Source organism: Pan paniscus, chromosome 18 (assembly GCF_029289425.2).
Source record: "Pan paniscus chromosome 18, NHGRI_mPanPan1-v2.0_pri, whole genome shotgun sequence".
Lineage (NCBI taxonomy): Eukaryota > Metazoa > Chordata > Mammalia > Primates > Hominidae > Pan > Pan paniscus.
The window spans coordinates 98,278,169-98,303,883 of NC_073267.2; the positions used below are offsets into that span (position 1 = coordinate 98,278,169).

The following is a 25,715-nucleotide window of genomic DNA, read 5'->3' on the forward strand; positions in this document are numbered from 1 at the left end:
GGCACATAGGGCACGAGGCCCACCCCTAGCAGAGAGAGAGCCTCGGCAGGTGCAGCCGCTGGCAGGGCCCCCCCAGGGGGCTTTTCAACCACGTGCCCACCCCAAGGACAGGCACCCCCCGCACCCCTGGCCCCCCACAGCCATCCACAGTGAGTGCAGGGTCTGAGGGAAACATCTCAGGAAGGCAGGGTCTGTGGTTCGAAGCCCTTTGTTAATCTCTGGCCTGGGGTGAGAAGAAAACCCTCATCCAGGAGGCCTGGGGCTCTAGGCCAACCCCACCCTGGGCTCTCCACTGGCCTCCAGGGTGCTCTGAAGTTTGTGGCCCAGCAGAGGCCAGGCATCATGGTCAGGAGGCCAACAGGGGCCATGCCAGGCAGAAGGCAGAGGAGACCAGGGCAGGAGGTGGGGAGACCAGGGGCAGGGGCAGGGAGACCAGGGTAGGGTTGGGGGGTACCAGGGTCAGGGGGCAGGGAGACCAGGGCAGGGGGCGGGGAGGCCAGAGTAGGGGGTGGGGAGACCAGGGCAGGGGTTGGGGGGCACCAGGGCAGGGGGACCAGGGTAGAGGAGCTGGAAGCCTCCCAGGAGGTGGTGGGCCTGGGGTCTTCCAGGGCAGGGCGCTGGGGGGCCTTGGGCAGGCCCCTCCTTTGTTTCCCCTCAGCGAAATAGACTCAGGTCTTGTGCTGGGGCTTAACTGCAATGCTGGGCACACAATAACAGAATAATCCAGAAAGGACTGAATAGGGGCGGGCGGGCAGGGCAGGCTGTGCACTGAGTGTGCGTCCACAGGGTGGTGGCCATCACTGGGTGTGCACGGGGCACTGCTCTGAGGAGCAGAGCCATTTCCCCAGTGTGGCCAGAGGGCCCAGACGTATGTGACATCTGGTTTTTCAACAGCGAAGCTGATCCATTTCTCTACCCATCCTGGGTGTGCAGCTCCCAGGCTCCTCTGTGCCTCTCCCAGACCCAGCCCTCCTGCAAGGACCTGGACCCTCTCAGGAGGAGGCAGGGTGTGAGCCCTCATCAGGCCCCCAGAAGCGAGGCTAATCTGCAGAGCCCTCGAGTGGCTTTGTCTCCAAGCTCTGGTGCATCCATGGCTCCCGTCACCCGCATCTCATCCGCCTGCGGCTCCGTCTCCCTTCTCGCTAGCGCATGTCACGTTGTTCCTTCCATCTCGGCTGTCCCAAGTGCCACAGCCGGGGCCACTGCCGCGAGAGAGGGCTACGGTCCTGCTGGCCTTTCCAGGTGGCCTTCTGCCTGCTCCGCTCGGCGGCTCCTGTCTGTGAACGGGGAAGGGGCTTCACGGAGGGCCCACTATCCAAGGGGTGGGTTTCACTGCAAGTGGGGGTATGGCCTGGGCTGCAGACATGGGTTTGCGATCAGAGGACCTGGGCTCGACTCTCCCATGCCACTTGCTGGCTGTTTAACCTCCGACGTAGCCCCCAGCTTCTCAGGCCTTGCTTTTCACAGACGAGAACAGGAGAAACGGTCCCCATCATCCCCCGAGCTCTTGGCCTCACCCCCTCAGCACCATGTCCCCGCCTCCAGAGCTCAGAGATGGGAAGCTGAGGTCTGCCCAGAGATGCCATGGCCATCAGTGACCCAGCCAGGGCTGGAGTCAAGCCTGAGTCCCTTTGTGTTTCTTGACTTGGCATTCAGGTGTGGCTTGATCCAGGGAACACACTGACTGACTAGTGCCCCATGGCTCTGGTCTCCTGGGCCTAGACCTGGGCTGCCTGGGTGTGTCAGCCTTCTCCATGCCCTAGCAGGTTGGCTGGACGGGGTATGGCTCAGAGGGCGATGCTCAGCCACTGTCCATAGCCTGGGTTGGGTCTTGTGGATTCTACAGGCCTGGGAACACCAGCCTCCATGGGAGATGCCATCCAGCTCCGGCAGATGTGGGCCTCGGGGAGAAGTGGCAGCCCTGAGGGGCCCGCATGGCTGTGGGAAAGGCCCCCTGCAGAGAGCCAGCTGCCCAGTGTACCCTGACCTCACCCATGCACCCAGGCATTCGGATGCTCACAAGGGACCCTTGTGAGGCCCCTCTGCAGATGGGCCCAGCCCCACAGCCCTCCTGGGAGGATACCTTTCCCCAGCCCATCCTGGGCTCCACTCGGGGGCCTCCAGCAGCCACTCCTTCCTCTGGGCCTTGGTTGCCCCATCTGTAAACAGGAACCTAAAAAGGGGATCACAGGAAGGGGCCCAGTGGGTCAAGGATGTGTGAAGAAGTTGCTGGTGGGCCGGGCACGGTGGCTCACACCTGTAATCTCAGCACTTGGGGAGGCTGAGGTGGGCAGATCATTTGAGGTCAGGAGTTCAAGACACGCCTGGCCAACATGGCGAAACCCCCTCTTTACTAAAAATACAAAAATTAACCGGGTGCGGTGGCGCGCACCTGTACCCCCAGCTACTCAGGAGGCTGAGATGGGAGAATTGCTTGAACCCGGGAGGCGGAGGCTGCAGTGAGCAGAGATTGCACCGCTGCACTCCAGGCTGGGTGACAGTGCAAGATTCTGTCTCAAAAAAAAGAAAGAAAAGAAGTTGTTGGACCCCCAGCCTCGTCCCCCATCCATTTCTCACCAGGCCTGGGTTTGTTCCCAGCCAGATCTTGGGAGGATCACATGTGAAGGAGGCCATGACATCCACACAGCACCACCCTTTCTACTGCCCAAGAGGCTTCCGTGGCCGCAGAGCAGGCCACAGAGTCCAACCACAGGCCTTGGGCTCCACGTGGGTTCCCCTGGTCTCTCCTTGGCACAGGCCCATCCCGACGCTCACTCTGAACCTCTCCCAGATGTGGCCTTCGGTGCCTGCCGTGGGCCCTGGTTGGTGAATCCTGGGAACCAGGGCTCTGCCTCCCGTAGGTGGCTGCAGCACACAGAGCCAAGGCCTGCTGCTGAGGCTGCAGAGGGGACACAGAGTTTGCGTGGAGGTCACGGGGCGGGGGAGGAGCTACTTAGCCTCCCCCCTCCCCTTCTGTCGCCTCTCTCTGTCCTGGGGCCTCAGCTGCCACCCAGATTATGGGCTTTTCCCCCCAGGAGGGTCTGACTTTGGAGCTGGTGACCTTGGTCACCTCGCCCCCTGTTAAATGGGCTCCAGGCCCTCAGGGGCCCCGCGGGGTTTGCCTGCGCGGGAACCGAGCACAGGTGATCAGCAAGCGAATCCGCACGCGGCGCGTCGTGGTGGACAGAGGGGCCGGCTTGCCCCGCCCCACGCAGCTGACCCCTGGCCACCCCAGTCTGCCTCCCATGTGACCTTGGGGAGCCGCTCGCCCCTCTGGCCTCGGTTTCTGTGTCTGTACAGGATGTGTTGGAAGCTGGTGTTCTCGGGGCCCACGTGGTCTGTGCACCAGCCTCACCGCCAGCCCGCTGTGAGGCTTCCAGAACCCCGTCAGCCTGGGGTTTTTCCTTCCCTCCCCCTCACTCCTTTTTCTTTCCTTTTTTGTGACTTTTATCAAAGCAAACAGCATGATTCCTGAGACAGGGCCGCTCCCAACAAAGCTGGGCCCAGCTGGCCTATGGGAGCCACAGGGCGGGGCCGGGCGGAGCGATGGGGCCGATTAGATAAGTGGGTGCTGGGGTGACCCCACGGTGGGCACCGACCACAGAGCCCACCATCTGGGGTGGCTGGACTTTGCACTCCAGAGACTACCAGCCATTAGGCACACACGGAGGCTGGCCCCTGGAAGGCGGGAAGGCCAGCTGTGTGCAGGAGGGGCCCCAGTTCCCGGACGTCCGCAGACTCACAGGGTGACGCCTTCACCTGCCTCCTCAAGTCAGAGCTGTGAGCCAGCCTGCCAGGGCCATGGCTCAGGTGGAGAAACAGGCCCGGGGAGGCGGGCGGCTGAGCAGAGTGGGTTGAGGAGCAGGTGGAGAAACAGGCCCGGGGAGGCGGGCGGCTGAGCAGAGTGGGTTCAGGAGGCAGAAGACCCTGGGTGTAGCCTTGGATCCTCTGTCAGAGAGCAGCTTCAGGGTCTGGTCTCGGGAGCAACTGCCCTCCCTGCTGTGTGACCCCCAGCTGCTTGCTGGAGTCTCTGGGCCTGTGGGATGGGAGCAGACGCTCCTCCACCGGCTTGCTGCCACACGCGCGTCACGGAGGGGGCCACGGTTCCTGTGCCGGGCACTGTTGGCCACGTTGTTGAGGGAGGCGACAGGGGCCTCTAGGGCCTCGGGGGCAGAGCCAGAGCCCAGGGGTGAAGGCCAAGTCCCAGGGGGCAGCCCTGGGCTGGGCCCCACGCCTTAGGATGCCCACCTGGTGCAGCTTCTCAGCCCATCTGGGCAGCTAGGAGAGAGAGAACAGTGCTGGCTGCACCGGCAGACACACCCCCTAACCTCACGGCACGAGCCCGAGGGAACGTCATGCTGGCACCCCCTTCTCCATATGGGTAAACTGAGGCTCAGAGCACACACAACCGCTGGCAAGCTGGGCAGAGGCAGGACTTGGCCCCAGGCCTGTGGATTCCAAACCCCAGCTCTCCCTCCCCAGACACCCCCAAAAGGCCCTGGACCCTGGCCAGACCCACCGGGCTCCCCTCAGCCAGGTTCCCCACTCTGTGGGGTTGGCTCAGCCAGCAGCGCCAAGCTCTGCCTGGTCCTCGGTCCCCCACTGCTTCCATCCCCATGGGGTGTCATTGGAGGGCTTTAAGACCATGTGGACCTTTCAATCATATAAATATGCAATGGCTGGAACTTCTCATTTGGTTCCTCGCAGATGCTTGGGGGTGAAATTGAATCCCAGCACAGCGTGTTTGTTCTGGAAATGGCGTGTGCAGTCTTGTTTGCCTGAATAAATTAGTCCTTGTCCCAGTGCTGTGCCTGTAGTGGCGGCCCCATTCCCCTGGCTGGGCTCACCCATGCGGCCTGGGTCCCGCCCCCTCCTCAGGAGACCCGTCTAGAGATGGGGAAACTGAGGTCAGAGCAGGAAGAGTCAGCCACGGGGCCACCAGCCGCTGCCTCCCACCTCAGCTCAGAAGAGCCCTGGGGCTCTGGTTCAAACCCACCCACCCACTGCCTACCCTTGGGCCAGTTGCTTAACCTCTCGGATCTGTCTCCCCCATGTACGTTGGGAGGAGTAACTTCAGCACAGCTGGAAAGAATCCTCACAAGTCCTGCTGGGCCTGGCTGAGGCTGGGTCCGTGGGGCGGGCACTCATGTTGGGTCCGTGGGGCCGGCACTCATGTTGGGTTCGTGGGTTTTTGGGAGCCACAGCTAGCGTCCCCATTTTTCAGCTGCAGAGACAACCTGGCCGGAGCTGGCATCTCTGCTGGGCTCACCCAGTTGTTCTGGAGCTGGGGAAGAGGAGGCAGAAAGACCAGTCACAGGAGGCTGGCAGGGAAGGACACCACCCCCTGGAAGCCCACCCTGACTGGCCCGCCCTCAGAGCTGTCGGTGCCGGTGGGGGTGTCTGGCCACTGCCTGTGTTTTCTGGGAGCCCCAAGGCCAAGGCTGTAGCTTGCCTGTTGCTGCCCCAGGTGCCCCACAGGGTTTTGTGGCGGGACAAGCACTGAGCTCACGGTGGGTTCTGGTCCCACCTCCAGCCACAGCTCCCAGTGTGGCTTGGGCACTCCTCAGCCTCGCCGGGCCCCAGGCTTCCTGGTGGTGGGGTTGGGTGCTGACCATCTCCATGGGTGCCACTGTCTGGATCCCCCAGCCATTTCAGAGGCCATTTAAAAAAACAACTGCCTGTGTCTTCCTGCCCATTCCCACCCAGCTCAGCATCCCCCGGCCCTAGGCTGCAGGCCCCTCACCCTCACTCACGGACACTTCCATCCATTCTCAGCCTTGAGTCAAGTCCTCAGGAGGCACCCCATCTGCCAGGAGTAGGAGGCCTCACCCACCCCCACTTTCCAATGCGATTTTACTTCCGGTTGGGAGAGGGTCTCTGCAGGAACAGGAGGCTGGAAATAGGTTATGTGAGCAGAAGAGCGTTGAGAACCACCACGGCTTCCGTGTTCAGTTGCACAGGTCGAATGCTGCACAAGGGCACCTGGGGTGAGCTGGGGCTAAGATCAGCCATGCTCCCCTTACCAATCCAGGCACCTGCATCCACCCGCAAGAGGCACCTTTCCCGTGCACAGCCCCTTGGAGACGCATCCTGAACCCTGGTCCAGGGAGATGGGTTGTCATGGTGACCATTGCCCTGGTCCCCAGCCCCACACCCCTCCGATCCCTGGACTCCTTGGAGGCCCCTCGCCCAGCCCCCGGCCATCCCTGAGTGGTGGGTTCTGCCCCTGGGCGAGTGGAACGGCCACCTTTATCAGAGCCAGCCCTCTCTGGCAGTGTGTGATACCCAGAAGGGGCGGCCGCCACGGGAAATGCCAGCCACGCTCTTATCTGGGAGGCTTGGCCGGCTGGCCCTGGAGCTCCGATTAGGGAGCAGGACCGTTTGCCTGTGGGTGCATCGTGGGCTGGGTAGGGTGGGCACCAGTTCTCCCCATGAGGGCAGGGGGCAAGTGAGAGCCCAGGGCTGCCAGGACAGGGACCTCAGCACCCTTGAGGTGTGACACGCGGCAGGTGTGGACGCTGCAGGCCCAAGCTCCTCCTACCCCTGGAAAGGTGGGCACCAGCCCCAGGTGCACAGCAGTGTCTCAGGAACAGCAGGGACTCTGGTCAGGAATGTTCTGGAACCCGAGGGGAAGGCATGCCACCCCTTCCCTCTCTGAAAGGAAGTCGCAGCCACTCCTGGGTCCACACGTGCCCTCAGGGGCTTCTCGGACAAGCGGTCCTCTTGGCCCCCCACCCCGCCCTGCCCCCCAGGCCCCAGCAGGAGAGCAGAGGCCTGCATGCAGGGCCCACCCCACGAAGCTCCAAGCGTTTCTGACGGTCCGGATGGGATTCCACATGCTTCCCTGTGGCCCCAGCCCTGACTCGGGGGTGACACACAGGCTCACTTGATGGTGGCACTGAGGACCCGCCGGAGGCCAGACAGAGGGACAGATGAGCACACACGAGGAGCTCCCATCGGGGGAGTCTCTTCTCTCCCGTGCCCACCCCCGAGGCCTGGCCAGGTGGGCCAGAGTCGCAGGTACAGCCAGGACATGAGGGGCCAGGCCCCCCATCACTGTCACACGCAGGGGTGCCCCTGGAGCCAGGCCTCTGGGTTTGGACCCCGGTGCCCCACTGCTAGCCTGCTAGCCACAGAGCCTCCAGGGGCCTCGATGTCCTTGTCTGTGCAGGGGGATGACCGTCACAGGAATGGGTGTTCCCGGTCCCCCGTAGGGCCGCGTGGTGCTAGCTGGCCCGTGTGACTGTGATGCTGGGACCCAGCTCACACTGGTCACCCTCTTGGTGCCAAGCCCTGCAGGGGCAGGGGAGGAGGGCGGCCCAGTGGTCAGAGCCCTGGGCCGGGACCCAGGCATTCTGGGTGGGCTGGCAGCCCTGAAGCTGAGACGGCAGAACCGCTCCTGCTGCCCCCAGTCCGCTCTTCCCTTCCTGGGGGCTGATAAAGGGGCGCGGGCCTCCTCGGCCTCTCGGTCCTGGTTCGCTGCCATCTTATCTGCCCTGGGGAAGACAAAGACCCAGTTAAAACGTTTTAGCAGGGCCTCCCGGCGTATTTACATGTTATCTCTGCCATTAGGCAAGCAGCTATCTGATCATCAGGCCCATTAAGGCCACAGCCTGCCCAATCGGGGCTCCAGGAAGTGGGGCCGCCACAGCACTGCGGCCAGGGGACCAGGCCAGGCCACGTGAGGCCTCTGTGGGCCCAGGCAGCCCTGGCCACAGGAGAGGTAGAGGTGGCCCGGCCTTCCTGGGCAGAGGGTGTGTGGCCTGGGAAGAGCCACGTCCCTGTTGTCCACCGAGGAGGCTGAGGCTCCAGGAGGCAGGTGAGGGCCAGGTGTGTGTGTGTCCTGGGCTGGGTGCTAAGTTAGCATCACCTGGGGCTTCAGGCAGCAGTGTGTCCTCGCACAGCCCGGAGGCTCCAAGTCCCAAGTCCAAGTGTCGGCAGCACCAGGCTCCTTCCAGAGGCTCCCTCCTGCCACTCTCAGCTTCTGGGGGCTTCAGGCGACCCTCATGGCTGCCTCCCATCTCCACCTCCATCTTCCCATGGTCTTTTCTGTCTCCTTTTCTGTGTCTCTTAGAAAGATACTTGTCTTTGGTTTTAGGGCCCACCTGATAATCCCATTGATCTCAAGAGCCTTAATCTAATTGCATTTGCAAAGACCCTTTTTCCAAATATCAGCACGTTCATAGACTGCAGGCTGATGTATCTTTTGGGGGCCCCCAGTCAGCCATGACATAAACTCAGGCCAGCGTTGCACTGTGCGGCCGGGCTCTGTGGGCCTGTCCAACCTGCAGCCCTTGCTCTGGAGAACGACCATCGCAGGGCTCACAGCTCGCTCAAACCCAGCCACAGGCATCCTCCTGGCTGCATCCCTACACCCCACAGTGCCCTAGAGATCTTGCTGCAGGGCTGCCCAGGCCCCTGCCATTCAGCCCAGGCCCCCAGGACTGCCACCCTCCACTGCCCCTTGGGCCAACCCTAGCGGGAGGTGGGCTGGACAGGCCCCAGACCGGGCACGCCTCATGCCTGCGATGTCTCTCTGCAGACGAGCTGGAGCCGGTGGTGCAGGATGGGCAGAGGCGCATACGGGCCCGACTCAGCCTCGCCACGGGCCTGTCCTGGGGCCCGTTCCACGGGAGTGTCCAGACCAGAGCCTCATCCCCCAGGCAGGCGGAGCCGGTAAGAAGCCCCCATCCCCGCCCCTGCCCGCCCACCCCGATGCAGGGCAACACGGACCCAGGGGACAGGCCCAGCTTAGATGCCAGCTCAGGGGCTCTGGCCACTTTGTGTGGGCCTGAGATATTGGGACCTGGAGGATAGGGAGGGATTCACTGCCTTGGGGCCCAGGGAGGGCTTCCTGTAGGAGGTGATATGGGGCCTTTGGTGCCTCAGGGAGGACTTCCTGGAGGAGGGGTTCTTTAAGCAGGACCTTGACAGATGACTGGGCATTGCAGCAGAGGAGAAGAGCATTCAAGGGGAGGGAGGAACAAAGCAATGGCCCAGGCCTTGGGGTACTGGGACGGTGGGGACGCTACAGCAGAGAGCGAGAGGGTAGTTCTGTGTCTGTCCCCGCGGACTCTTCTGACGACAGGCACGGCCATCAGGCCCATGGTCTCCATGGCCTCGGCACGTGTGCTCATCTCCTTGGTGACAGCCCCTGCCTGGCAGAGCCTTCCAAGGCAGCCCCTTGCTGCTAGACACAAAGGCCTGTGTCGTTTGTCTTGGATGTACTTCTGGGGCTACCTCCGACTTATGACAAGTCAGTTCGGTTTCCTCCGAAGAGGGTATGATGGTTTCTTTTAAAACACGTCTCAGCTAAGAAAGGGCACTGGTATATAGAAACCTGTAAGTACGTGTGGGGCTGCATCATGGGCGGCATAGGGTCTGGGGCCTCCTGGGCCATTCACACAGCCTTTTGCAGCTGAGTGGGCAGACGCATGTCCCAGGCCGCTCAGGGAGTCACTGGGAAGCTGGCCCAGGACAGAGGGCGTCCCCCTTTGCCAGGCCCTGGAGTCTCCTGCCTTTATGCCATCTCCTTGCTGTGCATCCCCAGGCAGGCCCCTGCCCACTGTGAGCCTCCACTTCCTCAGCCTTTGGGACCTTGGGTGAGACATAGGGGCGCCTAAAGCTTCCTTTTACGTCTGAGCCTGCAGACCCTGAGAGGGGGCGTGGGCAGGGCTGCAAGCTTATCTGTGGTGCAGGGAAGCCCAGGGCACCCCTGTCTGCCAGGGCAGCTGGGCAGGTCACGTGAGATGGTCAGGAGTGGTGCTTGACACGGGGCATGGCTCAGTGGGCACTGCGGCCAGCAGCCCTGCAGGAGGGGTGGCTGCCTGGCCCCGTGGCCTGGAGCAGGGAGGTGGAAGAACGGCAGCGGAAGCTCAGTGGTGGTCAGTTTTCTCCATGGAAGGAGCCACATTTCAGCTCCACCACAGGAAGGAAGCCATGGTGTTTAGAGCTGGTTCTGTGGGGCGTGAGCTCCCCATCACTGTACGCGTGCAAGCGGCAGTTGATCCTTCTAGGGTGCTGGGATGTGGGGATCTTGGCAGGCATTTATGGTTGCCAGGAGGAATGAGTGGATGGGCTAGGAGCTCCGTGGCTCTCATCTCTGAACTCTCAAAGTGTCAAGAAAACCCATAGGTAGAGACCAAGGGCAAAGACCGTAGGGGCTGAGATTGGAGGGCTCTGTGAGTTCCAGACACACCACACGCCCATCCTCACTTCCTCCTCCCCGCACCCTACGAGGAGGGTCCTGCCACTCCATTTTACAGATGAGAAAACTGAGGCTCCAAGATGTTAAGTCAATTGCCCAAATACCCAGGATCAAACAGCAGAGGGAGAACTAGAACCCACATCTGCCTATCCCCGGAGACCCTCGCAAGCTCCTTAATGGTAGGGCTGAGGGGCTGGCACCGGCCCAGGAGTCATCCCCACGGGCTGCCCTTTGCCCTAGCTGCAGTCACCCCTCCCTGTCCGCCTGCCTCCGCATTTAGTCCTGCTCTGGCCTAGGGCACAGGCCATCCTGGGGATACGGGCACGGGGTTAGAAACCCTCCCAAGTGGGGAGATAACGTCTGGGGGCACAAGGGGAGCCAAGGCCAGAGGAGCCGCTGAGGCTCTGCGGGGAGCCCGGGGAGGAAGGAGCCCCCGCTCCACTCTTCCCTCCTCTGCTTTATCTCCTGCAGAATTAAATCCTTGATTAACCCTTATCTCCCCAGCGAGGCGCTATCTCCGCCTTGGCGCCGAGTGTCCAGACACACCGTACAAGATGATTGATTTCTTCAAGATATGCACGCCTTTCCGATACTTCATTTATTGTCTAAATATTTTTGCGTCTCAGCGGGCCCCTGTCGCTCTTGGCTGATAGGTCCCAGTTCTCTCCCCGACCCCTCCCTGAGGAGGACGTTGCCTCCTGCCCGGATCGCCCCAGCTGCTGCCAGTTTTTCTTCTCTCTTTGTAGAAGGAGAAGGGGGAGGGGTGCAGACGCGATGCTGTGACCCTCCCCGCTGGCCTCCACAGGCCTGGGGCTTGCTCACAGGCCGGGATGAACAGGGACAGGGTGGCTTCCCCCTCGGTTCCCCACCTCTGGACATGGGGGGCGGGCACCCACAGAGGAAAATGAGTGCACAAGTCCCTGGCCGAGTCAGGAGTGTGGACTCTGGCACCGACTTGCTGTGTGACCTGGGGCAGGTCGCTTCCCTGATGCAGCAACAGCTCCCACCCCTGCCACGCCAGGGGTTGGAGGAAAGGGGCCTGAGGGGCCCAGCCAGCTTCAGAATTTATAGTCAGATACAGAAGAAACACTCGAGGTGGATGGGTAGGTGGACGGATGGATGGGTAGATGGGTAGATGGGTAGATGGATGGATGGATGGATGGATGGATGGATGGATGGGTGGGTGGGTGGGTGGATGGATGGATGGATGGATGGATGGATGGATGGATGTGTGGTTGGAGGGCTGGGTGGATGAGTGGGTGGATGGACAGATGGATGAGTGGGTCGGTGGGTGGGTAGGTGGGTGGATGGATGGGTGGATAATGGGTGGATGATGGGTGGATGGGTGGATGCATGGGTAGATGGATGGGTGGATGGTTGTGTGAGTAGATGGATAGATGGACAGATGTGTAGGTAGATGGATGGATGGATGGATGGATGGATGGGTGGATGGATGGATGGATGGATGGATGGTTGGATAGGTGGGTGGATGGATGAGTGGGTGAGTGGGTGAAGGAGGGGTGGATAGACTAATGGATGGATAAATGGATAGGTGGATGGATAAATGAGTGGGTGAATGGGTGGATAGGTGGATGGATAGGTGGGTAGATGGATGGTGGATAAGTGGATGGATGGGAGGATAACCAGGTGGATGGATGGATAGATGTATGGGTGGATGGATGAGTGGGTGGGTGGATGGATGGGTGGATGGATAGATGGATAGATGGATGGATGGATGGATGGATGGATGGATGGCTGAGAGGGTGGATGGATGGATGGATGGATGGATGGATGGATGGATGATGGGTGGATGGGTGGATGCATGGGTGGGTGGATGGGTGGGTGGATGGGAGGGTAGATGGGTAGATGGACAGATGTGTAGGTAGATGGATTGATGGCTGGGTGGATGGATAGATGGATGGATGGATGGATGGATAGATGGATGGATGGATGATGGGTGGATGGGTGGATGCATGGGTGGGTGGATGGGTGGGTGGATGGGAGGGTAGATGGGTAGATGGACAGATGTGTAGGTAGATGGATTGATGGCTGGGTGGATGGATAGATGGATGAGTGGAGGGATGGATGGATGGAAGGATGGATAGTGGGTAGATGGATGGATGGTTGGGTAGCTAGCTGGTGGATAAGTGGATGGATGGGAGGATAACCAGGTGGATGGATGGATAGATGTATGGGTGGATGGATGAGTGGGTGAGTGGGTGGGTGGATGGATGGGTGGATGGGTGGATGGGTGGATGGATAGATGGATGGATGGATGGCTGAGAGGGAGGATGGATGGATGGATGGATGGATAGTGGGTAGATGGATGGATGGGTGGGTAGATAGCTGGTGGATAAGTGGATGGATGGGAGGATAACCAGGTGGATGTATGCATGAATACATGTATGGGTGGATGGATGAGTGGGTGGGTGGATAGATGGATGGATGAATGAATGGGTGGGTGGCTGAGAAGGTGGATGGATGGATGGACGGATGGATGGATGGATGGATGGATGATGGGTGAATGGGTGGAGGCATGGGTAGATAGATGGGTGGGTAGATGGGTAGATGGACAGATGAGTAGGTAGATGGATTGATGGCTGGGTGGATGGATAGATGGATGAGTGGATGGATGGATGGATAGATAGGTAGGTGGATGGATGCGTGGGTGAGTGGGTGAAGGAGGGGTGGATAGATGAATAGATGGGTGGATGGATGAGTGGATGGATAGGTGGATGGATAAATGAGTGGGTGAATGGGTGGATAGATGGATGGATAGGTGGGTAGATGGATGGTAGATGGATGGACAGATGTATGGGTGGATGGATGAGTGGGTGGGTAGGTGGATAGATGAATGGATGAATGAATGGGTGGGTGGCTGAAAGGATGGACGGATGGGAGGATGGGAGGGTGAGTGGGTGGATGGATGATTAGGTGGGTGGGTGGATGATGGATAGGTGGATGGATGGATGGGTGGATGGATGGGAGGGTGGATGGATGGGTGGATGGATGGATTATTAGGTGGATGGGTGGGTGGATGGATGGATGGGTGGGTAGATGGATGGATGGATGGGAGGGTGGGTGGATGGATGGATGATTGGGTGGATGGATGGATGAATAGATGGATAGATGGATGGGTGGGTGGGTGGGTGGATGGATGGATGGATGGATGGATGGGAGGGAGGGAGGGAGTGTGGGTGGACGGATGGATGGATGGGAGGGTGGGTGGATGGATGGATGATTCGGTGGGTGGGTGGATGATTAGGTGGGTGGGTGGATGATGGACAGGTGGATGGATGGATGGATGGGAGGGTGGGTGGGTGGATGGATGATTAGGTAGGTGGGTAGATGATGGACAGGTGGATGGATGGATGCATGGATGGGAGGGTGGGTGGGTGGATGGATGATTAGGTGGGTGGGTGGATGATGGACAGGTGGATGGATGCATGGATGGATGGATGGATGAATATATGGCCTGAGGCCAACCTCAGTGTTCCCTCCCCCATGCCGTTCCCTCCTCTGTGCTGTTCCCCACTGCCACTCCATGCTGTTTCCCCCGCCTCCATGCTGTTCCCTCCTCCGTGCTGTGAAAACTAAAGGGAGAGTGGCCTGACTCAGCTCCCCAAGCCCAGCCTTCCCCTCCTATGAGATCAGGTTCTGCCATGGCGATGACCCCTGACGCCAGGCTCTGGGGCTCCCTGCATGGTTTCAGAGGACTGCTCAGACCCTGTGTTACCTCCAGGGGTCCCAGCCCCATCCCCAGGTGAGAAAGCCTCAGGCCATCGTGGGTCAGGGACCCCCCGCTAAGGTATCCTGAGCACAAACACCATGTTCCCTCCCCCGTGCTGTTCCCTCCCCCGTGCTGTTCCCCCAACCCGTGCTGTTCCCTCCCTCATGCTGTTCCCTCTCCCCCGTGCTGTTCCCCCAACCCATGCTGTTCCCTCCCTCATGCTGTTCCCTCTCCCCCGTGCTGTTCCCCCAACCCATGCTGTTCCTTCCCTCATGCTGTTCCCTCCCCTGTGCTGTTCCCCCAACCCGTGCTATTCCCTCCCCCGTGCTGTTCCCTCCCTCATGCTGTTCCCTCTCCCCTGTGCTGTTCCCCCCTCCCCTGTGCTGTTCCCCCACCCTGTGCTGTTCCCTCCCCTGTGCTGTTCCCTCCCCTATGCTGTTCCCTCTCCGTGCTGTTCCCTCCCCTGTGCTGTTCCCTCCCCTATGCTGTTCCCTCTCCGTGCTGTTCCCTCCCCCGTGCTGTTCCTTGGCCCTCTCGTATCCACACCCTCCCTTCCTCACCCTCCAGGTCTCGGCCAACATCCTGGCACAGCCATCCCCACTCCCCGTCTCAGCCTGTCCCGTGTCTCTGTCGCTGCCCCTCCAGGCGCCTACCTGCTATTTCTGGCCGGCTCCACACTCCAGGACTCACGGGAGATGCAGTTCTGTTCACTGTGTTCCCCACACCTGGCAACAGCTGGTGCACAAGGCCTGCCTGCTGGATAAGGGAGTGAGTGAGTGAGTGACCCAGTGGATGAAGTGGCAGCAGCGAGGTGGCAGGGGTCTCACGGACCTGGCTTGTAGTCGTGCAGGCCTCAGGCCCTCACCTGGGAAGTGTACTCCTTGCATGGTCGAGGGAGACAGAGGCACTGAGGGACCAGCTGGTGCCTCTGTTAAGGTGATGGGGAGGTGGAGGACTTCTCAGGATGGGCTGGTGGAAAGACGGGCTGGGGCCTCAACAGCCTCAGCCTCAGCCTCAGCTCCCACCCTCCCGTGAACCTGCTGCTGGCCCACTACCCCGCAGTGTCCTGGGGATGACCAAGCAGCCCCACGGGGCTTCTGCAGGACCGGCCGTTTGGCTCCATGGGCCGGGCCACCCCAGCAGCCCTGCAAGCTGCTTCAGAGCTGCACAGCGAGGTTTGGGAACGGCCTCAGATAAAGTTGTCACAGCGGATGCTGCACAGATAGGGTTTCCGATGGCTATCGGTGCCACCGCAGAATCAAGACACTGACCTCTTTGTTGGGGGAAACAAGGAGCATTCTCAGGTCCGCCCGGGGAATTTAAAGTGGCCACTGCTGGTGGGGCCGGCCAGGGCCCAGAGGAGGGACAGGGCAACCCCAAGGGGCGGCAAACAGGGTGGGCTCTAGGGTCCTCCGTGGACCCTGGACACACCTGCCTGACCAGGCTGGGTGCCGAACCTGTGGCACCCTGGGAGGGAAGATGGCCGCAGCGCCCACATCTCTGAGAGTCTTGGCAGAAGGGCCTGGTTGGGAAGATGGCCGCAGCGCCCACATCTCTGAGAGTCTTGGCAGAAGGGCCTGGATTGGAAGTTAAAAATAGGCCCCCTCGCAAGGCCAGGCGCGGTGGTTCACGCCTGTAATCCCAGCACTTTGGGAGGCCAAGGCGGGCAGATCACCTGAGGTCAGCAGTTCAAGACCAGTCTGCCCAACATAGTGAAACCCCATCTCTACTTAAACTACAAAAATTAGCTGGCTGTGGTGGTGCTTGCCTGTAATCCCAGCTACTCGGGAGGCTGAGGCAGGAGAATTGCTTGAACCCCGGAGGTGGAGGTTGCAGTGAGCCAAGATCATGCCATCGCACTCCAGGCTGGGGGACAAGAGTGAGACTTCATCTCAAAAAAAAAAAAAAAAAAAAAAAAAAGGCCCCCTTCCCCCTTGCTCCCCAGTGCCCACAGGCAGAGCAGGGTCAGGAAGGGCCTGCAGCACCAGAGAAAGGGCTTCTGTTCCAGGCTGATCAGAGGTGGGGAAACAAGAAGAGACAGAAAAAAATCAACAGGCAGACCCGTGCCCAGCCAGCCCCTCCGCAAGGGAAGCAGAAGCTGAAATTGGCTTCCTGCCCCAGCGCCTCCTGGCCGCGGCCCCAGCAGTGGCTCCCAGGATGGGCGGGTGGCCCCCGGCTGGCTTCAGGGGTCCGGCCACTTGGCACCGGGCAAGACCCTGGTTCAGGGCTGGCCGTGTCCATGCCACCTCCAGGCTGGGGACCCTGGTGGCCCCAGGCGAGGCTGTGCTCACCTGTCCCCTGGGAGGTGTCAGGGTGGCCCCTGCATCCTCAGCAGCCAGGGCAGACTGGCAGGGAGGCCCTCACCCCTTCCCAGCCTGTGGTCACAGAAGTAGGAGCGGCAGGCCCCTCTGAGAGTGTTTGGCAGTGGGGGCTGTGGCAGGGTGGCCGGAGCTGCTTATCTTGCACCCCTAGGTCTCCTACCTGTTCCCTCCCAGGTCGGGGGCGGGTGCCGGATGGGAGCCTCGCCCTCCTTCCCCGTGCCCCTCCCCACCCGCACACCCAGGGCAGGCGCCCCGTCGTACCCCACAAACGCGGGGTGCACTCGGCGGGGCCGGGCGGGAACATGGCGCCTGCCCTCCACTCGGGACCGCCACAGAAAAATCGGGGGGGTGTGCAGCGTCAGCACAGTTGCGGCGCGTGTTTTTATCATGCTGGGAACACGCTGCTCCTGGGAGTGATAAGCATTAAACCGGCCGGGAGGCTGTCAGTCTCAGTTTGAGGGTTTAGAAATATTGGGACGAATAATTAGATTTCATATCGTTACCGCAGCACCCATCGGAGGATCAAGCAGATTAATTTTTTTCACCCTCCTCTGCTCATTAATATTCATTAGAGGCTCAGGAAGGCCAGGGTGGGGAGGGCCAGGCCCCAGCAGCCTCGCCGAGCGCTGCCTGCCTGGCTCGGGCGCAGCCGGGACACAGTAGCCGCCGGTCACCCACCTTTGTGCCAGGAATGTGCCTGCCCATTGCCCCTGGGGTTTACCCCCCAGCCTGCCCCAGCGGAAGCCCCCATCGGAGCCGGCAGAGCCCCACAGCTGGCGTGCAGTTCCTGAGCCCTGCTCTGCGGCCCTGGGAATCACGGGGGTGTCCTTTAAAAGGGGGGCACCCACCCGATGCCAGCCTGCACAAAGCACCTTTTTCGGGGGAGCCACTCACCACAGTGGACACTCAGCATGTGCTGCCCCGGACATGCCCTGTGGACGGCACCCCCTGCCCACTTTGTCCTGCCAGGTCAACCCAAAAGCAACAGCCAGGGCTGGAGCTAATATGCATCCTGTGCTGGGAACCTGCCAGGCAGGCAAAAAGCTTCACACAGATCATGGCCCCCAACATACCGGGAGGAAACTGAGTCAAAGGAGATAGGACTGACCCCCCTGAGACTGCCCCAAAGGCTAATGGTGGGCTTCGGGTGGGTCCAGAGTGAGCAGGGGCTCGGCCGCCCCTCTGTCCCCCCAACAGCCATGTGGGGAGAGGGCAGAGCCCCGTCTGCAGAGGAGAAGCTGAGCCAGGGGTTGGGGTGGCTGCTGGGGACGGCTTCACACTGGGACTGCAGGGTTGCACCCACCCCAGCCAGGGCACCCACCCCACTGGCCAGCTTAGCTCTGCTCACCCGTTCTGTGGCTGAGCCATGTGGTAGCAGGCAGGTGACGTGGAAGCCACCTGCTCTGCTGGCCAGCCTGCCCGAACCTTGCCTGAGTAGTCACTGAACATCCCAGCCCAAAGGCTGTATCTTGCTAGATTCCTGAGTGCCCTGCGGATGGGCCAAGAGGCAGGGGTGGCCCAGAGGGGTCCCTGCATACGGGTCTGGTCGTGCCCTGCCCAAGGTCGCAGCAGGGAGGCCGAGCCTGGCTGGGACCCCACTGCCCACCTCTGCGGCCCACAGGGTCCCACGCGTGCTGGCAAAGTCCAGGAAAGCTCATGGGCTGGCACCTAGTGGGGAGGTACCCCAGACCCACAGGGGACATCCCTGCACTGTCACCAGCCCGGCCCCTTCTACCATGGCAGGGTTGGGCTGACTGCCATCCTCTGTCCCATGCCAGCGGCAGCATTTGTAGGTGACACTGGCTTTTCAGGCAAAGGTCATGGTGCAGGAAGTTTCTGATTAAAAGGCATTCATTTGTATAGAACAAAAAGTGTGTTTACAGGAAGTGCTGGAGCACGCGTGTATGCTGTGCCTCCAGATTGGACACCCAGGTGGCTGAGCTTGGGGACCACCAGTGCAGTGAGCAGCACAGGGCTGAGGGTCAGGGCACTGAGGCTGAGTCAGCCTTGCAGGAGGGACCAAGGCCTGAGGGGCAGCGGCGGTCACCCCTTCCTCCATCACCATTTTCTCCCCTTGATGTCTGACCAGTGTTGGGCACCACAGAGCGAGGCCATGGACTGCCCGCCCCACCTCGCCCTGTCCCAGCCCCCGACTGCACTGGGATGGGGCCCCTCGAATTTCCTCTACCATTCAGCTGGGGGCCGGGGCGCAATAGATGCAGGAAACGAGGCGGCCTCCACGGGCTCGGCCCAGAGTGTTTTCCTTCCAGACTTAGCCTGAGCCACCGCCGACAGCATGGCATGGCCCGAGGCACTGGCATGAGCTCTGTCCCTCCCCTTCCCAGGCCTCAGTTTCCTCACCCATGAGATGGAGAGGAGGGTACTGCCTGCTTTCCAGGGCGACAGTGAGGCCAGGGGGGCCAGGGCTGATCCAACACAGTGCTGGTGTCTCAGGCCCACAGGAAGGGGCCTGACCAGCCTCAGGGTGGGGACAGACCTGCTGAGTCCACCAGGTGCTCCCCAGCGTCCACCGTGTGCCGGCCCCGGGAGCGAGCGGGAACGCAGGTGGCCCTGCTACGCCCTGTGGCAGGGAGGGGAGCCATGCTGTCAGGAGGACACTGAGGCCCGAGGGTTGCTAGGGAAGTGCCGTATCTTCTGGGCTAATCTCGGCCCCAGCCCACAGAGGTCATTCTGGAGGCATCTAGGGCCTGTGTGGAAGGAGCCTCTACCAGGTCCAGCCCCTGTGGGAACAGCGGTTTCACACCCAGCACTCCGGGGGCAAGGGTGGGCGAGCAGTGGGGAGAACACAGATACAGATACGCAGACCCGGGTGTGAGTTCAGGCTCTGCTGCTCCCTGGCTGTGTGACCTGGAGCATGTTGCTCGACCTCTTTGGGCCTCAGTCTCCACAAGAACCCTGCGCCCAACCCTGGAAGGTACTACTCCCTGCCAAGCCTCCCAGCCCCAGCACGGTGTTAGCCCCACCAGTCAACTATGGCACAGATGGCCCATGCCACACCTCTGCCAGCCGTTGGGCCAATGACTGTCCACAGCTTGGCCTAGCAGCCAAGCCGGGAGGCAGATCCGTGTCACAGATGCCCCACATACCCGCGGGAACCCCCAGGCAGGCTGCTGACAGACCCCTCCCCACGTGTTCCTACCCCACCCCCAGAGCCCAGCCCTGACCCTGCTGCTGGTGGACGAGTCCTGCTGGCTGAGGACGCTGCCCCAGGCCCTGACTGAGGCCGAGGCCAACACAGAGATCCACAGGAAGGGTCAGTATGACGCAGCACCTCCGTCCCAAGCCTTCCGGAAGGTGGGGGTCACTTGGCTCCCCCTGGGCTGAGCCCTTAAAGGGAAACCAGCCTGCTAGGGTGGGAGATGGGGCACAGGGAGCTGCTGGCCCCGGGCGCTGCAGCGTGAGGCAGACGCTCTACTGGGACCAGTCAGCCCAGACCATGAGTCCCTGTATGAGGGTCCCGAGTGGCAGGCTGAGCCAGGACAGGTGTCCGTGGCGGGGGGGTGGGGGAGGATTCTGCCCCTCTGGGGGACACCGTGATCCCCGTATCTCCTCCCTGCCTTGGCTGCACCTCTGGGAACCCACCAAGGGCAGCAGCAGGGACCCCGACACCAAACTGGCTGGCAGGTGCCACTGGACCATCCTCCATGTCGTCGGGCTGGCTCCAGGAACGGTCAAGGTGGCCGTCCAGGAAGTCGAGGGGCCTTGCCGTGCTGCTGCTACTGAGGGTGGCACGTCTGGGCGGCCTGCACCTCCGAGCACCCAGGGATGAAGCGGGAGGTCCTCTGGGCTTAGGCAGGTCCACTGGCCAGTGGAGTCCCTGGCCCCAGTGCAGGGTGGGGACAGGCTGTGGTGCGCGTGGGCAGGGCTGGCTCAGGCCTGAGGGCAGCACCGCAGGGGACACACAGCCCGGGCGCCCCAGGTGAACAAGCCGGCCCCGCGCAGCCTGGGCTTTGTGGACTGAGGCTGCCCCCTGTGGGTGGCTGCAGGAAGAGCCGCCCTTGGACGGTTTCCTGGAGAGCCGGGTCCACTCTAGGGCCCCACCTCTGGCTGCGTTCCCTGAGTGGCCACCCAGGGTCTCCCCTAGTTACTCCACCACCCGCCCTCCACGTCATCCCTTTCCTGGGAGACTTCCTCGGGGCCCTCCCACTAGGATGGGCCCAGAGCAAGGAGGCCTGGAGGCAGGCAGGCTGTGAGCACCCACAGGGGACCACCCAGCCTTGCCCCCCAGGCAGGATGGCCCTGGCAGCCAGCCAGCCAGCCATGGCTGTGAACCCGGGTGGCCACCTCCTGACCCCATCCTCTGCCCCTTGTTTAAGACGGGACAGGGCAGTGGGGCACAAAGTCCTAGGTTTGGACACCTGTCTCCCTCCAGATGACGCACTCTGGTGCAGGGTCACCAAGCCGGTGCCTGCGGGGGGACTCCTGAGCGTGCTCCTCACGGCCGAGCCCCACAGCACCCCCGGCCACCCTGTGAAGAAGGAGCCAGCAGAGCCCACGTGCCCGGCCCCTGCACACGACCTCCAGCTCCTGCCCCAGCAGGCCGGGATGGCCTCCATCCTTGCCACCGCAGTGATCAACAGTAAGTGCTGGGCTCTCCGCACCCAGGGCGGCTGCTCCACCAAGGAGGTGCAGGCAGGGCAGGAGAGGGTGGGAGCTGAGGGTGGGAAGCTCGGGGGCTGCAGGCTGCCAACAGAGTGACAGGTAAGGCAGGGAAGGAGGTGATGTGGGTGGTCCCAAGTGCAGAACACATAGGGACAGGAGGGTCCCCAGAGCCCAGGGCCACCACAGGGAAAGCCCCTGCCAGCAGGCAAGTGGGCTGAGGCACAGACCCGGCTCTGCCCCGCACACCGCACTAGAAGCCAGTGCTTTCCGTGGGGGCAGACGCGGGGGCGGCCCTGACCGTGGGGCAGAGCAGGACCCTCACCTCGGCCCTCCTGGCATCTGGGGCCAGGTCATGCCACGGTGGAGGTCTCCCTGGGCACCACGGGCGGTGAGCAGCAGCCCTGGCCCCGGCCCACTAGGTGCTGCCACCACCTCCACCTCCAAGTTGTGACAACCAAGACATCTGTTGGGTTTTTGTTGGTTTTTTTCGAGACAAGGTCTCACTCTGTTACCCAGGATGGTCATAAAGTCCTAGTCTCAAGCCATCCTGCCTCAGCCTCCTGAGTAGCTGGGACTTCAGGCACACGCCACCAAAATCTCTCTACATATGGCCACATGTCCCTGGGGACAGAGCCGCCCCTGGGGACAACTGAAGTGGACAGATGCCACTCTTGCAGTGGCTCTCTCGGAAACTCTGAGGGTGGCTGTGGGAATCATGAGTCACTCACCCCCGGCCGGGTACAGGAGCCATACCTGTGATCCCAGCACCGTGGGAGGCCGAGGCAGGAGGACCGTTTGAGCCCAGGAGTTCAAGGCCAGACTGGGCAACACAGAAGATCCCGTATGTGCCAAAACTTTGAAAAATGAGCCGAGGGTGATGGTGCGCCCCGTGCACCTCCGTGGCCAAGGACAGCGTGTGGCCATCGTGGACAGGCACGAGTCACGCAGGGAACACGCAGCAAGTCTGGCTCCGGCCAGCGGCTGGGGCTTCCCAGGGTAACAGGGACGGCACCGGATGGCGTTTGGAGGGGGACGGTAAGACTCAGGTTTAGCTTTGGTGACCACAGAGTCACAAAACTGGAAGAAAAGAGACCTTTGTGAGCAAGTCGGATGTGAAGACGGCTTGAAGTAGGTGGAGGCAGCCAGTGGTTAGGGGCAAAGGGACCTGCAGGGCCAAGTGTGCAGCCATTGGGGGGATGTCAGCCCGTATGAGAGTCAGGGGAGCAGACCCCCACTCTTTGAGTGTCCTGACATCGAGACACCTGGTACATGCAAAAGAGAAGCCACAGAGTCCACTGAGGGACAAGGATGGGGCTCAGAGAGCCCTGCGGCCTGTGGACCCTGGAGTCAGGGGACAGGGGACATCTCCCAAGGTACGGAGAGTGAGCTAAGTTAGAGGGGGCCTTAGAGGGCGGCAGGTGGTCTGGCACATCCAGGCTGTGGCGAGACCAACAGCAGAGAAATGACTACTGGTCCTGACAGTGCAGAGGTCGCCATGACCCTGACCGAGGCTGCTCCAGGGAGGGTCAGAGAGGAGGCCTGCACAGGGGCCAGCTGGCCAGAGGGGGATGGGCTTGTGTGCCTGGTAGCCAGGACATAATAGCCCATGTTATGTGCTGGTGGGAATAGCTGGTGACACTGGAGAGAAGGGGCCGAGCGGCCAGGTCCACACCTAAGCCCAGGTTGGGGGCAGGGGCTGGGCAAGCCACTGCCCCAGGGAGCCAGGAGGTCAGAAGAGAACACGGGCCGCAGGTGACTGAAAGGAGCCGGGAGCAAAGGGTGTCCCCATCTGCCTTCTCTTCCCTGGAAGAAGGCGCGGAGGGGATGGGAGGCCATTGCGCCCCTCCACCAGGATGGAGAGGGGGTGCCCCCGTAGTGTCTTGGGGTGCCTGGGAGACCCAACTCCAGGGGAACACCCCGCTGATAACGCCAGTAAGACAGTGGGGACAGCAGGCTGGTGAGGGTCCCGTCCTCCAGCAGGGTCCTTGCCCACACAGCCTGCGGAGACCACCTCCCAGTCCCTGAGGGGCAGCTGCGGGTGCCCCAGGCTCAGCCTCTGCCTCGGTTTCCCCCTCGCGGGTCTGATATGCCTCATCCCCAGGCAGCAGTGTCCCGGGAACGCTGCTTCGGAAGGACACCACTGTTAGCCACACATCTTGTTGACATTCCTGAGTCCTGCCCTAGCACTTCTGCGGCTGCCAGGGCACGGCCGACGCTTGTCTGCTGCTCCGCAAGAGCCACAGGAACCAATTCCAGGGTCAGATCCAGTTTAATTCTTGAGCCTCCGGCACTCTGGGCCCATCTCGCCTGTGAAGCGGGATGCAGAGGCACCTGCCTGGAGGCCCCTCCGCAGGCCACCAGATTTGGCCTGTGGTCACCAGCAGGCGGGCAGCCTTTCTAAACTGCATGGCCACGGCCCCTCTCCCCACACCCCTGCAGCAACAGAGTCCCCCACAATGACCTTGGAGACGCAGAAACAAACCCACCCAGTGGCCTCCCAGGTCTGGGACCCAGCTCAAGGCCTCAGCTGAGAGAGAACAGAGCTGCCTGCAGCCCCCAAGTAAAAGGAACTTGAGAAACAGAAATCAACAGCACAGGAGGGAGATGTGAGCCAGAAAAGTCGCTGGAACAGCGAGGTGGAGGAGGAAGAGCCACCTCACCCAAGCACTGAAATTCCTCCCAAGAGGCAGAGGTGGCGAGCAGGCCGCAGAGGGGAGGGCGCAGGGGTAGGGGCCACCCCTGCGTGATAACTGCAGACTCAGGATCAACATCAGAGAAGCCGGGTGAGAAACCAGCACTAACCTGCAGAGGCAGAAACCAGATATCACATCAGTCTCTAAGTGGAACGGGCTTGAAAGCCAGATAAGGAATCCCAGGGCCCCTGGGTTCCACACGGAGGCCAAGGCCAAGCTGAACAGGCCCTCCCCTTCCCTGTTTTCAGCCAAGGGGCCATGGGCAGATGGGGCAGGGCTCTGGGGCAGAGAACGTTCCTTAAACTGCTATAAAGACAAACCGAGAACATGCTAGAGAAGTCCTCCCCTGCTGGCAAAACCACCATAAGCAGAGTGCAAGCCCCCAAAACTCTCAACAGTTATAAGCAGCCCATTTGGGGTCAGTGTGGTAAATTCGACAAATCTGACCAGCCAGGTGGTCACTGACATGGAGCCGCCCAGGTGTGTGGGCGCATGGGGGCTTCCTAACTTCTGCACTCCTGGTCTCACGCCCACATCCCTAGAACTGCAGTCAGCAGCCATCGTGTGCCTGAGTGCCCAGGGACTGTGTGCGTGGGTTTTCTTTGCAGCCTGGCACTCCCACGCACCTGCACGCACATCTGTACACACACGTTTCCTCCTCCATGGCCTCCCGGGTCCACACGGTCACCCCAGTATGTCATGGATGCTAGCCTCACCCGGCGGTGTCCACTTCTTCCTTCTGCCCCCATGAGGCCAAAGCATCTCCTTATGGGGCTCACCATTGGAAGGGGACCCACAGGGGTTCACTCAGACCCCACTCCCCACGGGTCCCAGGGCTCCTGGGATCTACGGAAGGGAGTGGGGCTGTCACAGGACTATCCAGGAGGCTTACAGTTACAGGAAGGGGTCAAAGCCTCAGCTCCTGGGGTGGGGAGGACGGTGGGGTCTGTCACGGCCAGGCCCTGCCTCCGCCCACAGCCTTGCCCTGGCTGGCAGGCTGGCCTTCAGCCTGACCCCGCCTGCTTCCCACCCCACAGAAGACGTCTTCCCCTGCAAGGACTGTGGCATCTGGTACCGCAGCGAGCGCAACCTGCAGGCGCACCTGCTCTACTACTGCGCCAGCCGCCAGGGCACCGGCTCCCCGGCCGCGGCCGCCACAGACGAGAAGCCCAAAGAGACCTACCCCAACGAGCGCGTCTGCCCCTTCCCCCAGTGCCGCAAGAGCTGCCCCAGCGCCAGCTCCCTGGAGATCCACATGCGCAGCCACAGCGGTGAGCCCCCACAGCGGTGAGCCCCCACCCCGGACGCGGGTCCTCAGGATGCCGGCTGCTTCCCCACCCAGTCCCGCAGGCCGCCCGGGAAAACCCACATGCAAGCACACACGGTGCCACCATTCACCTGCGCGGTCTCCGGCACACCCAGGGCCCCCGCAGGGGCCCAGAGCAGGCAGGCCGGACTGTGGGCTATCTGGGTAGTCAGCTGAGGGCTGGGCCCACTGCTGTCCCGAGAGACAAAAGGCGGAGGAGGAGGGGTTTAAAGACCCTTCAGCACAGGGTCCCCCGGCACAGATCACGGCCCTGGGCCCAGTCGCCTTCCTCATCCCTGGAGTCCCAAGGTTAAGCTGGCCCGGGCACCGCTCTTACGCGCCCTGTGTTCCAGGAGAGCGGCCCTTCGTGTGCCTGATCTGCCTGTCGGCCTTCACCACCAAGGCCAACTGCGAGCGGCACCTCAAGGTGCACACGGACACGCTGAGCGGTAGGCACCGCAGGGGCCGGGGGGTGTGTGGGTCCCGCCTCCCCGCCCTGGGCCTTGACCACCTCGCCATGGCCCACAGGTGTCTGCCACAGCTGTGGCTTCATCTCCACCACAAGGGACATCCTCTACAGCCACTTGGTCACCAACCACATGGTCTGCCAGCCTGGCTCCAAGGGTGAGATCTACTCGCCAGGGGCTGGACACCCAGCAACCAAGCTGCCCCCAGGTGAGCAGCCCTGTGGGGGCCACCCCTGCCCCTTAGGCCCCCTGAGCAGTGGGAAGGGAGTGGGCTTGTCGCCCAAGACAGGTGGGGGTCCGTTTCAGCCTTCGCTCTAAACCACTTCCGCCCACCCCTCCCCTCCCGGAGCTCGCCCTCCAGCTCTGAC

At 61.8% G+C, this 25,715-nt stretch overlaps 1 protein-coding gene and 1 long non-coding RNA gene across 3 annotated transcripts in view; one reads left to right on the forward strand and one right to left on the reverse strand.

The window, feature by feature from the left end:
* ZFPM1 (zinc finger protein, FOG family member 1) overlaps positions 1–25,715 on the forward strand; it is an 83,366-nt gene that overhangs the window by 55,588 nt on the left and 2,063 nt on the right. Inside the window, exons 4-9 of the mRNA XM_034940874.3 lie at positions 8,543–8,676; positions 19,430–19,532; positions 20,652–20,858; positions 24,612–24,845; positions 25,234–25,329; positions 25,409–25,555. Coding sequence (XP_034796765.3) covers positions 8,543–8,676; positions 19,430–19,532; positions 20,652–20,858; positions 24,612–24,845; positions 25,234–25,329; positions 25,409–25,555 — 921 coding nt within the window. The remainder of the gene's footprint in view (positions 1–8,542; positions 8,677–19,429; positions 19,533–20,651; positions 20,859–24,611; positions 24,846–25,233; positions 25,330–25,408; positions 25,556–25,715) is intronic.
* On the reverse strand, positions 140–19,160 carry LOC117976326 (uncharacterized). Of its 2 annotated transcripts, XR_008621391.2 has the most exons (6): positions 14,591–19,160; positions 7,871–8,069; positions 5,744–7,496; positions 5,012–5,284; positions 2,578–4,278; positions 140–1,277 (listed from the first exon to the last, which is right to left on the reverse strand). It is a non-coding gene; the product is annotated as an uncharacterized LOC117976326 (long non-coding RNA). The 2 variants fall into 2 exon arrangements; XR_004666979.3 differs by having other exon boundaries at positions 140–4,278.